Below are 19,447 nucleotides of genomic sequence, written 5' to 3' on the forward strand. Positions count from 1 at the left end.
CAAATATGTCGGTGCGTCCCTTTGAGAGACATTGCTAACTTCCCCAGCTGAAACATCGGCAGCTGTAGCTGCTGTGCCTTCAGATCCTTGTGCATCAATAGGACAACTCCGTGTTTCAGTATGGATAACGAGTGCCTCCTCTATTTTTTCAGTGCATTGGCAAAGGAGCAGATTTCAATGGGAAGCGGCTGTCAGTGGTAGTGCGCCTTTAGGCCTCCAGGCGCCGCAACTGGAGCAGAGATGCCGCCGCGTCGTCTCTGGCGCAAACGAATGCCGCGGTTACATTCGAAGCTCCTATAAGGCTTGGTTGTCGGCTGTAATCGCATTTTTTAAGGTACAATGGACACTTGAAAACGAGAATTGTGAAGCACGTGTTGTTCTGGGTACTCAGTTTAGTTCTAAGGCTTGAGTCGTTCGGGAATACTTGATTGAGGCGCTCGCGCGTGGTCTGCTAGCTAGGCCGATGCCAAATAGCAGTGTGAGTAATCCGTGGAAAATGGTTTTGCAACCGTGGCGTTCGCTAGACTGAGAGTTGCTTTTTTGACTAACTGAAAGTCGATTTTTGAGAGAAGCCATTGCCAGGAGCTAATAATGAAAGCTTGGGTGTCTAATGCTCCTCAATGCTTGCTACTCTCTATTGGCGTAGCGCATTAGACGCAAGCCTGGAGTTCATGCACCTAATTGCACAAAAAGTTACAAGACTGCTTTGAGGGGTATAGGTCATCATTCGTTTCCCTCGCAAAGCCTGACATGTGTTGCCACCGAGAAAAAGCTGGTGTCAGAATATGAGGAACTATGGCAGGTGATTTCACCATTTCAGAGCTTAAACAATGAGATCATTGTCAAATAGACAAGAACCTCTTCATATGCGGTGCGATTTATGCGATCATTGCCTGTGTTTTGAACAAGCGCTGCTAAAGTTCGAAGCCTAATGCCGACTCTCAACTTAAGCCAAGATAACATGCATGAAAAATGTGGCATGCGGTCAGTTGCTTGAGCTTGTCTGTGTATTCATGGACGGATTGTTGTAGCCCTATTATCTGGCTGCTCAGCTCTGTTTCTTTCTGCTTCCCTCTAGCATCTTAATTATGTAGCGAGCAGAATAGTGTCTTAATGAATGTGTGATGCCCATGGGCTACCATTCAGCTTCGTAGCGTAATGTTAGCGTTGCACACGGCAGCGATCGAGAGGCAGCGTTGCTATTGACAGACTCATTTCCTGACTGCTCACATGCAGCGCGTTCCCGTTTTGTGATTCCAGTTGCCATGCTGCCAAACGTGGCGGGTAGTTTTCAGTCGCCACTACTCATAATCTACAAAATACTCGAGTTGTAAATGACAGTTAAATATTAGCGTGTAGTACGAATATTTATAAGGAGACCAGTTGTTCTGCCTGATTACTGCAAGCAGTCTCCCCTGAACACCAGCGGAAGCTTCGGTTTCACGTAGCTACAGCCGTACACTGCATTAGGGTGATGGCTTTAAATGTCACATCAAAAGCAAAAATTGACCACCGGCGGCGTCTGGCGTCTTCTCGCGTCGGCGGCGTGATCACGAGTGATGCAAGAAATCATCTTTACGTAAAAGTCATAAATGTTTTATATCATAAATGTGACGTATCGGAAGGTCACAAAACTTGACGGCATCGTATAACATCTTCGCTTGGGCCGATCATGAGAGCAGTGCATAACCAGCTGAGGAACAGAAAACTAGCTTTGTCTCCTCTCCAATCCTTGAAGCAGTAATAAAACCATGTTGGGCACAGATATATCCCAGAGGGATCTAGGAAACATTTAGTGCATTTAATCAGAAGAAAACGAAGATAGCTTTGCCTTTCAGCCGTCTCAAACTTCCATAAAAATTCTTCGCGGTTTCCGTCGAAAAAATTTGAAGGTATTATCTCCAGATTCCGGTGCCATGTTCCCCCATTAAATTTCTATTTACACAGAGCTGGTCTGACACTCTTCCCTCTTTGTCTGTCGGGCGAAAAATCGAAAACTATTTGTATTTACTTATTTATTTATTTATTGTCATACTTTTAACCCTCACTTGAGGGTCGTTACAGGGAGGGTGAAGGATTGAGTTGCCCAAATAAAATATTTGAAAAGAAATTGTAAGATGAACTCTGTAACATATAGCATAACTATATGAGAAACACAGTTACATGCTTTTTCACTCAGTGCTTCTTTAACATGATATCTAAGACCAATGAAACATTTGTAAGGAAACACATACCTGAACACTAATAACTATACATTTTTAACGAAATGCCTATTAAGAGCAACCTAAAATCACTCAAAGTTTTTTTTTCACGATATCATTTGGTAATTCATTCCACATAATAATAGCATCGAGAAAGAAGGAAAATCGGAAGATATCTGTTCGAGCATGTATTGGTTTTATGCATGTAGTGCATGTTGTTCTTGGAAACCTTTTGTAAGAATGCTTCAAATAATCATCCCTGTTTATTTTAACCCCGCGATGCAAGATCTGAAAAAGAAGTTACAACCTCTGTTTCCGCCTTCTTAATTCTAGTGATTCTAATTTACATACCTTTAACATTTCAGTAACAAAATCTCTTCTTCAATATTTGGAGCAGATAAAGTGAGCCGTTATTCTCTGAATGCGTTCTTATTTATTTTTTAAGACCTTCTGGTGTAGGCTCCACACAGCAATAGCGTATTCAAATCTCGGACAGACATACGTTTTGCAGGCAAGCAGCTTGACATCTTTTGTGGCTCGGCCTAACTTCCTTGGTAGGAAGCACAATTTTTGACATGGTAACACGCTGATTGACCGATGTTATCGACATGAGGACGCCAGCTCAACTTATCTGTTGTAGTTACACCCAAGTATTTAAAATTACAGACTTTCACCAGCATATTATCACCCATGGTATATGCAAACGAAAGCACTTTCTTCTTTCTTGTAATGTGTGTGTAAGTGGATTTTTAATGTTGATTTCCATACCCCATTTAGAACATCATATGTTTAGAGTTTGTAAGCACTGACTGATATTCACTTGATGTTCTTTGCATGATACCGGACAATAGATTAGGTAGTCATCTGCGAATAGCTTAATTTTTGCTGGTCGTTAGACAACTGATGAAATATCATCTATGTATAAATAGAAGAGTAGGGACCCAAATAAAGATCCTCAAGGCACTCGCGAATACACCTCCCGATTTTCAGACATAGCATCTCCCACTCTAATTGCTTGTTGTTGATTGCCTAGATAAGCTCTGATCCAAATGAGAACATTCTCACTAATGCCGACATTGCCAAGCTTGAATAGCAGCTTACGGTTTGAACCTCTGTTGGACTCCTTTGAAAATTAGATACATACAACATCCATTTGCATACAGGCATCTACAGGTATACACAAGTTATGTATAGTTTCAATAAGTCGTGTGACTTGACGGCTGTTGAAAGGCCACCGCGAAATTAATGCTGAAAGGACATAATAATTGATTTTGTTCAAAAAATTGCCGAATATTTTTTTCCACTGTATGTTCAAATATTTTGCAACACACCAACTTGAGTGAGACAGGCCGATAATAATTGAACATTATTATGTCTAATGTCGTAAGTACGCGGTAATTGGGAAAATACTTCTAGCTATTCCGTTTGCGAAGCTAGGTTTAAGTTTAACAACAGAAACTGTACTAAATTTTGGTGCCTCCGTTTTGGGAAATCGCCACAGAGATGTATTTGATGCAGTGTGCACTTTCATTTCAGACACTACACGTATTCCAACAAAAGGTGCCTTTTAACAAATACTCAAAAAAAGAAGAGTCGGGAAGTAATTTTTGAAATGTCAATAACTAAGAGACATATGTCCCAATTTAATTCATTTTGGCACACTCAGCTGCCAAAATGGAGGTATAGTTACTATATTAGAGATTATTTTTTATCCAACTCTCTTAAATTTTTTTTGAGAATGCCTTCTTTCAACATCTTTTTCTTATCTTTTTTGTAAGCAATAGCGCAATTACTGTTTATAGGATACTGTATGTTTTGTTGGATAATCCTACGAAGTGGGTATGTGTGGTGGATTCCAGGCTACAAACAAACAAACAAACACACAAACAAGTCGTTTCAGGTGAATCTATGAGAAGATCAGCGAGGTTTGTTTTTCGTAACTAATGAAAAAAAGACAATCTGTTTGTTTTTTTTGTCAGATATGCAGAGTGGTACACAGCAGTATTATATACTGATGCGTGGAATAATGGCGCTTCAATAGCTTGAAAGAGAAAATAAAACGCGAATGCTATAAAACTCGAACGCATATATCGAACCGGTAGCATGGTCCGACGAAGCCCGGTGGAAACAGCACGCCGCTATATTCGTGTTACTTTCCTGAATCCATGAAGTCCTGAAGAAGCACGACTGCAAATTAACTCGCAAGAAAACACAACTTTAGCATGCTCCCTAATACGTGCGGCCGTTAAGCGCCAACATCGCGTGGATGAATGGGTGGATGGATTGATGTTGCGGTACCCTCTCGATCAGGTGGTGGCTAACACCTCTAAGCCGTAATAATTAAAGAAGCAACAGCTAGATTTATTTTTTTTCCTTTAAGTAGTGCGGTGGAGAACTGGTACTTTGCAGTGAAGGGTTAATTTTCACTCGTGCCTCGACTTTAGCCTCCAATCTGATAATCTCCTTCAAGTTATTTCCACCCGCTTAATGTCTATTTTGCCTTCCATGTCCCTAAAACCCAGTGCTTTGAAAATCTCTCCGCCATCATCCTGAACTTTAGGGTGAAGCGCCTTACAGAACATTATCAAATGTTCGACAGTTTCCTCCTCTCCACACGCACTGCATACCGTGTTTACCCCTTCGTATTTGGTCCGGTATGTCTTGGTTCGCAATACTCCCGACCTCGCCTCTAACAGTAGAGAACTAACAGTAGAGAACTAACAGTAGAGTATTGTCATAGATCCTTTTCTTGGCAATTTCCTACCATAAAGTTCGATAGATCTCTAGTGCGGACTTAATAATGCCGATTCTCCGCATATCATTCTCAGCTTCCTCCGCCTTCTTAACCGATATTTTTTTTTGGTTTGGCCCCTTGCTTTTTTTTAAGTATTTACCAGTCAATTTTCCGGTTCGCTTCCTCTATTTTGTATCGACATTCTTCATGTACAAGTAGCTGAATACCTTCCTAGCCCAATGCTCCTCCCCATTTCTCTCAATCGCTCCTCAAATTTTATCTTGCTGCTAGCTTCCCTGCCCTCAAATGATGTCCATCCCATATCACCTTGTACTCCCTGATTTGGTGTATTCCCGTGAGCTCCTAAAGCAAGCCTACATATTCCACGCTGCTTAATTTATATATTTGCTTGAACTTTTGATGTCATGAACAAGACCGCATTGCCGAATGTCTACTCGCACTCGTCGCACTCGCATTCGTCAACTCGTCTACCCGTAGTCTACTCGCACAACGCCACAAGGGGCAAAGATGAGCGGAGGAGGAGCGCGCACTCGACGGCCTGAAGATAGCGTAAGCCCGCTCAGCGAAAAAATAGAGGAGGCTGCGGGCTAACATTCGTTTCTTGGGTCATGACAGTAGCCGTTTGGTGGACTTTGAGCTTAGTCCTCGTGCAGTGAATAGATGGACCGCGCTGAGTCTTAAACTCTCAGTGGCATGCAGTACTTGTATGGGCAGTCTGCGTCGTCAGCTGCGGCTCCGTAGACCTCTGACACGGGGCCTGGGAGCTTGTTTGGACGAGAGCACTTACGGCCTGATGGACACTTCACCTCAATTATCATAATTCACTCCGTGGATATGCTGAAAATTTTTGGGGAACAAAATTTGGATCAAAGTCGGGACTGGCAGCCGAGTGGATGTTACTCTTTCGAGCTGTAATGCGATACCATCTTTAGACGCTCAATTTTTCTCAGCTCTATCAGTTTACTGACGTCATGAGATTTACAGCTTTCGACTGCTGAAACACAGAGTGAAAATAAGCATTGAAGGCCTCGGCCTTCGCCATGATGTCTATGTTGTGGCTTTCTTCTTCCATGACGTGAGGAAAAGCATCTGGTTCGTTTTGCTGTTGACATATTAACACATTTATTTTGGATTAGCTTTCGTCTCGAAGAGTGAAAAGAAACTTACTCAGTGCACTACACATCAAGCACGCAACTTTTTTGCTCATTTCTTACATAATTACGTACACCGTAAGATTCCGCGAGAGGCAGTGCTTACGAAGGGCTCTATTTCTTGCGTTTATCACGTACGAATTTCTTCAGTGAACCACGGTTTATTGTTTCGGCGCTGGGAAGTGTTGAGACGCTAGGGAATGTATGTTCTTATTAGGGAATATAATTTAGTTTTGAAAATATTCCGTAATACATTTGTGTCTAGCATGAACTGTTAGTTACAAACTGCGGAAATGTCTAGTTCACATGAATATGAAGTGTTCTCGCCTTTTTTCACAAAGGAAGACCTTACGGGGCTACGCAGAGCAATGACTCTTGGTGGCGCAAGGTATCTTAGCGACAACTTCATGATCACTAATACGAAGAGTCCAGTTGACAGAAGACACCAGATCAAGTACATTACAAAAAAAAATCAAGTCCAGTTGCACTGCCAGCCGTAACCCGCATTGGTTTCAGGGGTGAAGCATTTCTTAGCAAATGTCGGCGACGTTAAGCGTATCTATCTATCTATCTATCTATCTATCTATCTATCCATCCATCCATCCATCCATCCATCCATCTATCTATCTATTTATCTATCTACCTATCTCTCTATCTATCTATCTATCTATCTATCTATCTATCTATCTATCTATCTATCTATCTATCTATCTGTCTATCTACCTAGCTATCTATCTATCTATCTATCTATCTATTTATCTATCTTGCCGCTTACGACTTTCAGCTCTCCTGGTCGTTTCGATAGTGGTATAGATATCAAACTTAGTGTGGCGCAACATGACTGTATGGAGGACATGTTTGACTCGCCATAATATGAAAATCATGACATTATGTCATAAATGACTTGATTTACATTTCATAGTCCTAGAGCTCTTGCGGTGTCTTCACCCACATAATATGTTGCAAAACTGGTATGGTATGACATGATTGCAGGGCGAACACAAGTGACCGACCATAGGATGAAAATTATTATATGTGTGTCATGTAACAATATGACTACATGCCACGCTCATGATGCACCAGCGGCCGTTTCGCTAGCTTCACTTATACCAAGTTTCGTACTACGGGACGTGAATGAATGACGAAGGTATGATACTGGTGCAAACATGATAAACATTAAAGTACGTGTCAAGGAACAACATGACTGTATGCTACGCTCATGATGCACTCGCGGCCATTTTGATAGCTTCGCATGTACCAAACTCGGTATTACGTGAGGCGAACGGATGACATAGGTAAATGACACATCCAAACATAATAATCATGACATGCACGTCATGTACCAACATGACTACATGCCACACCCATGAAGCGCTTGCGGCTGTTTCGCTAGCTTCACATATGTCGAATTGGGCATTACGTGACGTCAATGGATGACAAAGGTATGTGTCTAGTGCGAACATAATCTTGAGATGCATGTCATGTGAGAACTTGACTACATGCCAGGGTCAAGGCGCCAACACATTTTGACGTGACGTGGTGTGTTTGCTCGCCGGTGTTCATTTCGTCGCGTCACGCCAGCGTTGCCTCGCCGGGCGCCGGTCCTGCCATATACTCCAAGGCGTGCACCACCCTGCGTTGCTTTGAAGCACGCGCCTTTTAGCGCATCCAGCTTCCCTCCATCACAAAAGGAGGGAGACGCAGTGCAGTCTGGGTAACACATCGGCGCGAAATGCAGCATGTCGCCTTTCGCGCCGGTCGCCGTAGGGCCGCGCTAACGAACGCTGGTCGCACGGGTGGCACCTGGCGTAAGGCTATACAGTGCTTGCGTTTTGCTAACATAGTGTCGCTATGCCCAGCGTGCGCGCGCGTCAACGCTACATTGGAGTATATTGGGCCATTCATGATGCGCTCGCGGCGTTTTGCAAGCTCCAAATGTACAAATTTGGTGTTACGTGACGTCAAGAGATGACGAAACGTATGACTGGTGCAAACATGAAAATCCTGACACGCGTGTCATCTAACAACATGACAATATACCACGCTAATAGTGTGCTCGCGGTCGTTTGGCTCTCTGCACATGCGCTAAATTCGGTATCACGGGACGTTTATAGATGACGAAGGTCGACGACACATCCAAACATAATAATTATGACACGAAAGTTATGTACGGCGTCATTTATCTCCACCTCATAACGTTGTGCTGATATTAAAGTGACATATCAACATTTTTCATTCGTGCTTCGCATATCACCGATTCCCACTGTACGTGGGATCTGCCAATTTTTTTAAAGTCGAGGGTCGTGCGTCCCCGATGCATGTATGTAGTGGTATGAATATGGCGTGCATGTTTCCATACAAGGAGAAAAGAATTACACTGTCGTGGCAGTTTTTCGGGATATTGAATTTCACTCGTTGTCGCTTGTAGGTTTGCAGGCCTGCCACATCTAGGACAGCTCTGCCTGTGGTCGTTCACCTTACTCGATATAGGTGTGAAATTCCCACAACCTCCGCTATTTTGTACAATGTAATGTGCACTGCAATGGAGAAAAGTTTCTCTTTGAAGGTGCTTATTTGTAAAGCTAAGGCCCCTCTTATGCACCATCGAACGAGCGAGTCAAATCTCTTTTTTCCCTCAGACCTGATGCTTGAGAAAGGCGTGGCATAGAACACAGGGCTTAATACGTATGCTTAGGTTGGTTTGAGAGAGTTTCTATTCTTGAAGCCACGTCCTTTCCACGCAACGCTTCCAAATAAATGAAGGGCTTGCGGGGCAAGTCCCTGAAGCTTTTCAATGCGAAGCATTTCTTAGCGAACTTCGGCGACATTGAGCGTATCTATCTATCTATCTATCTATCTATCTATCTATCTATCTATCTATCTATCTATCTATCTATCTATCTATCTATCTATCTATCTATCTATCTATCTATCTATCTATCTATCTGGCCGCCTACGACTTTTAGCTCTCCAGGCCGTTTCGATAAAGGTATCGATACCAAACTTGGTATGGCATAACATGACCTTATGAAGAACATAAATGATTTGTCATAGAACGAAAATGATGCCATGTATGTCATGAATGTTATAATTTACATTTCATGGTCCTGCAGCTCTTGCGGTTGTTACGTTTACATGGCTTTTTGCAAAACTGGTACGGTATGATTACATGGCTAACACAAGTGACAAACCCTAACCTGAAAATCATGACATGCGTGTCATGTAACAACATGACTACACGCCACGCTCATGATGCGCTCGCAGCCGTTTCGCTAGCTTCACATATACCAAATTTGTTATTTCTGTACGTGTATGGAGGACGAAGGTATGTGACTGGTTCAAACTTGATAATCTGGAGATGCGTGTTATGTAACAACATGACTACGTCCTACGCTCATGATGCGCTAGCGGCCGTTTAGCTAGCTTCACATGTATCAAACTCGGTATTACGTTACGCGAACGGAAGACGTAGGCTAATGACACATCCAAACATAATAAGCACGACATACGTGTCATGTAAAAACATGACTGCATGTCACACTGATGATGCTCTTGCGGTCGTTTTGCTAGCTTCACATATGCCAAATTCGGTATTACGTGACGTCAATGGATGAAGAAGTATGTGACTGGTGCAAAAGTGATAATCATGATATGTGTCGTGTGAGAACATGACTGCCACAGTCAAGGTGCCAATACATTTGGACGTGACGTGGTGCGTGTGCTCGCCGGCGTTCAGTTCGTTGAGTCACGCCGGCGTTGCCACGCCAGGCGCTGGTGTTGCCATATACTCGCAGGCACGCGCCGCGCTGCATTGGAGTGACGCATGCGCGTTTAAGCGCGTCCGGCGTCCCTCCGTCACAAAAAGAGGGAAACGCAGTGTTGTCTGGGTAACGCATCAGCACGAAATGCAGCATGTCGCCTTTCGCACCAGTCGCCTTCGGGCTACGCTGACGGACGCTGGTCGCACCAGTGGCGCCTGGCTTCAGGCTATACAGTGCTCGCGTTTTGCTAACATAGAGTCGCTATGCCCAGCGTGCGCGTGCAGCAATGCTACTTACTAAATACTAAATGCAATACTAAATGCAATACTAAATTTAGTATCACGTGTCATGATTGATGACAAAGGTAAACGACACATCCAAACATAATAATCATGACACGGAAGTCATTTACGGCATCATTTACCTCCACCTCCTAACTTGGTGTTTATTTTAAAGTGTTTATTCAAAGTTTATTTTATCAACCTTTCTCAATCTTGCTTCGCATATTATCGATTCCCACTGTACGTGGGCATCGCCAATTTTGTTTATTATTCAATTATTTCGTCTATTCTCTTGAATAAACAGTTTCCTCTGTACTTTTTATCGAATTCGCAGCTTTGCTTGCTACGGAGTGACTTTCGGTTTGAGACGTATAGTTATGATTTTTGCGGAGAGCGTGAAGGACCCCTACTGGCAGTATAGATAACCAAAGTGTTCTCCACAATCCGGTGGTATTCTCGATTTTCGCATCACTACCCTGGTTTTTCCAGAGGATGATGTGTTCCGCACAGATACTGAATTCTAATTCTTCTGGTTCTCAGAGCAGCAGGAATCTTCATTTTACCATATACATTGGGAGAGCAAAGAACCGAGCCCCACGGCTTAAACCTGCTACCTAAATGAATTGGGGGTGGATAAATGTTTCGGAAACGAAAGTACTGTACAACAACCTCGGAAGAGAGCAGCGCTTCGAGATAGGTAATAGTGCGCTGTAAGTTATAAAAGAGCATGACTAATTAGGGCAGGTAATAACCGCGGAGCAGAACCACGAGATTGAAGTGACTAGAAGAATTAGAATGGGGTGGAGCACATTCTGCAAGCACTCCCAAATATGACAGGTAGATTGCCACTATTCCACAAGAGGAAGGTATATAACAGCTGTACCTAGCAGGCACTTAGCTACGGAGCAGAAACCTGGAAACTTACAAAGAGGGTTCAGCCTAAATTGAGGATGACGCAGCGAGCAATGGAAAAATTAGGTACGTGTAACCTTAAGAGACAAGAAGAGAGCAGAGTGTATTAGGGAACAAACGGGGGTTAAGGATATCATAGCTGAATTCAAGAAGAGAAAATGGACATGGGCCGGGCATGTAGTGCATAGACAGGATAACCGCTGGTCATTAGGGGAGCTGACTGGATTCCCAGAGTAGGCAAGCAGGTTAGGGGGAGACAGAAGGGTAGGCGGGCAGATGAAATTAAGAAGTTTGCGGGTGCAAATTGGCAGCAGCAAGCTCAGGACCGAGTTAACTGGCGGAACATGGCAAAAAGCTTTGTCCTGCAGCGGACGTAATCAGGTTGATGACGATGATAGAACATTTTGGAACTTCAAGCGGGAATTTTCGTCTGACGATAGGCAAGCAGGTTAGGGGGAGACAGAAGGGTAGGCGGGCAGATGAAATTAAGAAGTTTGCGGGTGTAAATTGGCAGCAGGAAGCACAGGACCAAGTTAACTGGTGGAACATGGGAGAGACCTTTGTCCTGCAGCGGACGTAATCAGGCTGATGACAATGATAGAACGTTTTGGAACTTCAAGCGGGAATTTTCGTCTGACGAAAAGCCCTTAATGTAACCGTATCTTTCCTCTGCTACCCCGATTTCTTGAAGACCGCGGAAAATAGTGTGTAGCTTCGTTTATGGAATGATCAAATACCTAGGCATTAGTGAAGTCTGCGAAGTATTACTTTAGTATCTCAGGAACGCGATTCAATTATATCATAATTGAGTCGGAGCATGACGTCCTGTCTGCACAAGCGTTTCCTTCTATAAAGCACGTAAGCAGGATCTGAACTACGTGCTCCTTGATTCTTGCTATGCACGAGAATAAAGAAAATATGTTTCCGATTTCCTATTCTCACTGCTGATGACGAAAACACGCTGAAGTTACGTGTCTCAAATTACGTCAACTGGTATACGGTGTATAATAGATCCTTTATTTATTATAAAGATGAGGAGGGAGGCTGGGAGAAACAGCTGGCAACCAGTTTCATACCCATTTTCTTCAATACCGTTTTCAGAAGGTTTTACCTCCACAAAATTTTTCCTCCACATAGTAAGTATTATTCGACTAATTCGTCCTTGCTGCGAAAGAAGGAAAAAGGGGAAGAAATATGACTAGGTCTATGCAACAATTATCCATCCATCTTCAATATAGCATATAACAATTATCCATCCATCTTCTTCAGAGAACCTTGGTTTTCCACCATGGTGGGTGTCAACAGTTTTTGTCCATTGCTTCGGAATGCATTGCCGTGTTAAGACTGATTTGGTCCTTCCTGTCAGGTGACATATTGTATTCTGGAGCACGTCTTCCACGAAAGTGCGTGCAGTCGTTCGTTCTCGAGAACGCGTGGTGGAATTGTCCGAGTAAACAGTTCAACAGGTTAACGTAAATTCTGGTTTCCAGAGAAATGCGCGACGAAAAGATGGTTTGGATCACCGGGACAGCTCATCGATGCATACTCGTCTTATCAGTAGAATAAGAATGGTTGCAAGTCTAGGACACGTCGAGTGAAAGACGTCAGAGCTTTGTCGCAAAGGTGAAGCAATGAACGCGAGAGCAACAATTGGAAAGGCCACGCACAGAATGGAAAGCAGATCGAAGCGTGCCCCGCGTTTCTCGCGCAGAAATTACGCACCAAACGTACTCACAGCTACCGATGCACGTGAATAAGCGTTACTTCGCCGAGTCCCAAAAGCGCGCGCTTTTCGTTAACGGAGACTGAAATGATTGCAGTGATCTTTCTGCGCCCGGTAACTACAGCAGAATAATTCCACGTAAAGCCCGAGGCCAGCCAAGGTATGGAGTGCTTCCCTCCTCGCCACCGCGAGATAAGAGCGCGCGAGAGAGCGTAGCTCCCCTTCGCTAAGCGGGGAAAAATACGCGTAGGAAATTAGAGCGGGCGCCGCTGCGTGATGAGGTGACGTGCGCTCATGGTATTAGCTTTCTGGTAATACCGAAAACACAGCTGCGCAAGTAGTAGTTATAATTATCTCGCCGTTTGAACGACAAAGAAACGTTCTCCGGGGTGGCTCGATGGTTAACGCCTCGCAATGACGACGTAGAAGTCCCGTGTTCGATTCCGCGTGGCGGTATGCTTTTTTTCTTTTTTCTTTCTTGCGTTTTCATATATGTAGATACATATACATATACGGTGGATGACACCGTTGCCAACGCCTGCGGCAAAATCCAGCTGAGAGTACCCATGCAAATGCTATCGCAATAATACCTTTATTCGCAAACCGCAACGTGCTTCGCGGAAAATCCCTGGATCTTCGTTCATAACCAAGGAGCCGACACAGACGAGTGGCGATGTCCCCGGACAGCTTTTAACGTGAGTGAAAAGCACCTCCCGTGAAACGAAGTGGTTAGTCGTGCGTGATGTCGATGGGAGGAAGGACACACAGGCGCAAAGGATGCCGGGCTCGGAAGTGCCAGAATCCGCGAGATCGGGCGCTTCTATGCTGCAGCGATGCAGTTTCTTGTAGTTTCCTGCCGCTCGGCTACGCACACCAGTACCAAAAAGCTTTAGCTGCTCATAGTGCACATATTTCTGGATTTTGAGTCGAATGCGTAAGGGTTTGACATTGAATAGTTATTTAAGTGGTGCACAGGAAAGAGAGATTTAAGTAATATCATTGCTCCTCCTATTTCTTGCATATGAAGCATTTCACAGAGAAGTACAAGATCGACGCACAAGATATGTTCGATTCGCTTAGGGTAAGTTGCAAGATGAACCGTCGGATGGTAAGCTGACCAGTGTGGACGGATGACTGCTACTTTGTGTTGTCGCTGTTTCTGTTGTCTGTCTCGCTTATGTTGTCTTAATATCTGCTTTGCTGGCGCTTTCATACGCTGTGTCATTGCTGCTTAATTTACCGTTATTTCATTCATCTGTCGAAGTGTTTGAGAGCAGCTTTACGCCTTATTTGTGAATCTTTAGCGGATAAAAGAAAGAATAAACTGCATACATAATAGTAAACCTAGAAACAAAAAAACTTCATCGTAGGAATGATTGAGTGATTGATATGTGGGGTTTAACGTTCCAAAACCCCCAAATGATTTTGAGAGAGGCCGTGGTAAAGGGCCCCGGAGATTACGGCCACCTGGAGTTCTTTAACGTGCACCCAAATCTGAGCACACGCTTATAATATTTTCGCCGTCTTCAGAAATGCAGGCGCCGCAGCCGGAAATCGATCCCGCGACGTGCGAGTCAGCAGCCGAGTTCCTTAACCACTAGACCACCGCGGCGGGGCCAGCGTAGGAATGACGTAAAAAAGTTGAAAGTATCAGAGGATATACATCGGAGAAAAAGAAATATTAGAGATGAAAACGGGACGTCCTGTTCTCAGCGCCCCTATTCCCATGGCGAATGCGAAGTGAAACAATGCGCTGCATAGATAAACACAGACAAGGGACAAAATACCATGAAACTTGCAAGGCACTTGCGCACTAACAAATTTTATTCAACCGCATATTCTTGTTTTTTTATTTACAAATACTGCAGGCCCTCCTCGGGCCCATGCAGGAGTGAAATACAAATATACAATCAAACAGTGTTTGATAATACAGTGAATATCATTGCATAATCGAAGTAATATACAAACAGGAAGTACACAACCCGAAAGTAATATCAGTGTTTAGTACTTCATAATTTATGACAGACAAAAAAAATTTGCAAAAACTTTTCCAATACATACAAGTCTCTTAAATCATACACAAATCAAGTTATTTTCAATAAACATCGTTTCATCAAAATACTTAAACTCTCAATACGTTTTATAAATGAATCCGTCGAGGCAGCATTAACTGCCTCTGCAGCTAATGGATTCTAGTAAGAAATAGCGCGAGGCAAGAGAGTGAACATTGGGCATTAGAGTGGCTAATTGGCTGCCGGGAAGTTTTCTCGCGATTCGTACCTACTGAAAGGTTTCAAGGTTGCTTAAGATTGTGTTCCCATGATAAGTTCAAGTCCCCATGGTAATGTTAGTGAATGAATTTTATTCTGTGTACTATTCTGCGTTGCTCAAGTTCTGGTAGGCTTGCCTTAATACGTAGATTTTTTAGGCTAGACTGTCGGGAGTTCACTGAAAAAATAAAGCGTGACTATGAATTTTGGATTCTTTTCATTTTGCTAAATCAAATATTGTTGCTAAGGGCTCCAATTAATTTCGGCATGCTCTAATTGTAGTCACACTAGTCACACACACACACACACACACACACACACACACACACACACATATATATATATATCTGGCACTACTGCGAGTCATATATACTAATATACCTTCCCGCAGTTGATTGTGTAGGCTATTATTTTGAAGGTTCGCCGTATTATAACTAATTCTTCTTGTCGCGCAGGAAAAAAATCGAACTGATGCCATCATGGGGGGAGCGGTTTGCTCAGTAAGTCAAGAAGCATGCAAAGCTGTAGTCGTTACTAGCTGACGCGTCAACAGTCAAGCTAGCTCAGGGGAGCGACTGCGTACGGGCCCTGCTCGAGAGTACGCTGGTGAACTCTGCTTGGAGCCGTGACAGTCAACGGGCATTATTAATGGCGCGTACTGAATTTGTTTTTTTTTTACTTTTAATCTTGTTTTATCCCGTCCCCTATCCATGACTACAGTAACTTCCTAAAGAAGTGATAGTACGCTCCTGTGTAAGATGGGTGGTCGAAAGACATGTGAGCACAAAGATGGAGCACTCTCTATTTATGGCACCAAACATCTCAAGTGTGGATGCCTAAAGACGCCGAATTTCTCCATTACCGAAAAAGGTGCTTAGGGATATTTTTTGCCCAGGGGAAACCGGACAAAGTAAACAGCAAAGAATACAAAACGATGTTTGTGATCGCGTGATTACAAGGACTATCACATCAGTTAAAAATAGCGAAGATAACGGGATCAAAGTGATTTATTCAGCTACTCAAAAATGGTGCGGGCTGTGCAAGAACGCCAATGCTGAGCAGGTGCTGCAGGAAAAGAGCGACATTGCGCATATATATAACTGTGTAGAGTGCTTATCTGGCACAGTGCATAGAATTACTCTTACATGTTGCAAGACGTAAGTCGACTAATCCGGCCAGTGCCTGAACAGATTGCTGCGAAACATGAAGTTTTGGTAGGTCAGCTGACGAAGTCTGGTGATTTAGTAGTAGACTATTCTAACAGTATGTCGATACCATGTTTTCAGAAGAAGCTAGAACGTCTGGGAAATAAAGGAAAGAAGAGAAAAGTGAAGGAAGCGTTCTTTATGAATGAGAGACTGGGCTGCAGTTATGTGAGCGTACCCTTTTTTGCAGTAGATTGAGTCAGCGTTAGGCATTTAATGCGAAAGCATATAATGTCTCACACTAGTGCACTTTCGTCCGTGTATGGATCAGTGTGAGCTGTGGTCTCTTCCCCTTACCCTCTCTGAAAAATCACGTTATGGCCGACCGGCGCGTAGCAACTGTTGTTTCGCCACTTCTGAAACCCCTCGCCTGTATATTTTCAGCATCATGTGAATTATATCGAGCGCAAAAACAAAAACGAAAATAATCAAATAGGAACAAAAGAGATGAAAACACAAAACGATGTGGCATAATCAGTTGAATATATCACAAGTTTCGGCTGAACACACTTTCAAACTGACAGTGGCCCCATCAATGTCTTTTTATGCTAAGTGGGGGCGGGTTAGCAAGAGAGGAACACTGCGGTCTTGTATATTTTTTGACTTAGTGAACAAATCGGGCCCTCTGTGACACAATCAATCTGAAGAGTGAATCTGATTAGTGCTTGCGTGATACGAGATTTTCGTTAAGATACGTGGCAACTCTCGCTTTTTATCATTACCCACAGCATACACATATCAGCTTCTGGAACTTTTCTGTAGTGACGTCTTTTTATAATTATTGTTGTGTTGCCCTTTCAGCCGAAACTCAGCCTGCTTTACTTGCATATAGAATTCGTAAGATTTTCTTAATTTTATGAATCCCACAACATTTTACGTTGAAAGACGCGCGGTCTCGAGATTCGCGTTTCCATAAATGAGCAATTTCAATTTCGCTAGTGCCGCGCTGTCTGTGTTTGTATGCTTACTGATAGGTAGCAGCACACAACAAGCAGTTTGCTTGTTGACGGCTTTGAGTGGAAAAGGCATCCACGTCGAGATTGTGCATTGCATGTAGAAATATTTGTTGATATCCTGTTGCGAAATGGTCATGGCAATGAAATGCGTGTTTGCGGCCACAATTCAAGCCTATCCGCTAGTTTCGTCTGTGCTTCGCCCCTACCTTCCGAACAGCATTGTTCAGCGGATTCATATTCGACGATGTTCCTGTTCTAGTCGTGAACATCCTAATGCAGTAAATTGCCCGGCTACGTTGGTAAATGTTTGTGTTCTGTTGAAGAAACGATTTCGTGTTCATGACAGCGCAAGTAATTATGACGGTGCAATATGTGGAAGAAACGATTTCCTGTTCATGACAGCGCTAGTATTAACGATTGTGCAATATGTTCCAAACAATCGACGCGTTAAATATTTGGTTTCATGCATCAGCGATGGCGCTACTCGCTGTCGGCCTACTCATTCGGCAAATCCGTCAGTCAGGGTCGGTATATACCACCTAGGAGTGCGATTCAATTCATACGTGAGTTCTAGTGCAGCTTTCTGTAGCTCGCAGAGGGTTTAGCAGAGCATCGTTTATGAATGGTAAAAGAGCTGAAATGCTACCTCTCACACCACGGCAATTAATCAGGTCAAGATATTTTATGGTTAAAGAGAGAGTATCTTCGTCTCATGTACACTTCAGTGCAGCTGATGACTTTAACCAAAGAAACTAGCACGAGGCGTTTGTTTGCACATCCTATGTGTTGCTATGCTAACTGATGGGTCAGCCCCCCTCCGCGGACCACCGTGAATTGCACTGCTCGCCGCCTATAGTTCGTGGGCAATGCAAATGGCGTATTCATTAGTCACGACTTAGCTACAACTCCAAGCTAGAGTTTTCTGGTTAAAAGCGTTACCAAAGCTGCCAGCAGATTACGAGAGCTAACGTATATAATGCATGATCATAACTATCATCAGTCGCAGTATTCACAGGAGCACTTGCTGCGTTGACGGGACATGCTCTACGAAAACTGTCGCTCATTATCTCAAAGTAATAATCTTGGCTTTCTAGTCGCATTGAGCGAATCCGTAAGGGAACACTTAGGCTTTTTTTCCTGTTTTACTTCTCTTGTAAAATCTAAACTTGGTTGGTTTCACTTATCTGCAAATAGAGAAACGCAGAAATTTGCACTTATTTATTACGTATGATTCAGATTGTAAATAGTGGCCCATAACAATTTTCAGACTTATTCTGTTTGCAGCTAATGCCAGCTGGTACAAATTTTTCCCTAGAACAGCGCTCGTCGTGATCATAATCTGAACACAGCATTCTGATAGATAACACAGATGTTTATGTTAATATTGCTACTTTCTTGCCTCTACAGCGCTGCGCTGGTCACCTGCTTCCAAGAGATGGCCGTTACATGCTAGCATGTATTTCTTACCTTGAATATTTCCTAACTGGATAACTTTGGAGAGCCTTTACACACCGACATAACAGAGTTCCCTAGAGCACTGCGTAGCAGTGTGAAGAAATGAAGTGCGGAACCCTACAGAGTGAAAGCTTCAGAAAACACGAGCTTCTGGCTCGCCCAACCTTGTATGGAAAACCGGCATTCTGCCGTGAGAAAGTGGATTTCGCTTCCGTAATAAAAGCAAATCAAGAAACAAATCAAGGGTTTGTTTTATTGCACATATACCGAAAGGTTATTGCATTTGGCAGTGAAGTCTACCTTGCACACAAGCTCAGCAGAAGCCATTGCCACTGTAAGTACTCTTGCGAGATCACTGATCCTGGTACTCCCGCAATCTATCACCGACTGTTCCATAGGTTGAGCAAAGTCAACAGCCTAGCCACACACTAGCGCAACGCACCGCATGCATTTGAAATGTAGCCATAATAATTCACTTTTAAAGTTTTTAATAATTTAATATCCTTATTTTCGTGTGTAAGTTTTAAACGTAATACTGAACTCCACTGCCTTGCCCATATTTCATTTGCTTAGTGTATGATTTTGTCATATGATGCAACTCGAAAATTAAAATCGTTGATTACTACAATTTATTCAACAAACTTGACAGTAGCTTCTGTCAGAGAAGCTGTCACATATTTCTGTGTTCTGAGGAATGGGTAGTATCACTTCAACCTTGAGAAATTACGCGCGTGAAGTTTTTCGAAGTTGCTATGTACGCACTACGTGATGGTAAAG

At 43.3% G+C, this 19,447-nt stretch overlaps 1 protein-coding gene across 1 annotated transcript in view; it reads left to right on the forward strand.

Moving 5' to 3' along the window:
* The window catches only part of LOC142803444 (uncharacterized), a 104,472-nt gene extending 85,622 nt beyond the window's left edge, over positions 1-18,850 (forward strand). Inside the window, exons 5-6 of the mRNA XM_075888563.1 lie at positions 13,812-13,865; positions 18,623-18,850. Coding sequence (XP_075744678.1) covers positions 13,812-13,865; positions 18,623-18,706 — 138 coding nt within the window. The 3' untranslated portion in view covers positions 18,707-18,850. The remainder of the gene's footprint in view (positions 1-13,811; positions 13,866-18,622) is intronic.
* The last annotated feature ends 597 nt before the right edge of the window (positions 18,851-19,447 follow it).

This window comes from Rhipicephalus microplus, chromosome 3, assembly GCF_043290135.1.
Source record: "Rhipicephalus microplus isolate Deutch F79 chromosome 3, USDA_Rmic, whole genome shotgun sequence".
NCBI classification, from domain to species: Eukaryota; Metazoa; Arthropoda; class Arachnida; order Ixodida; family Ixodidae; genus Rhipicephalus; species Rhipicephalus microplus.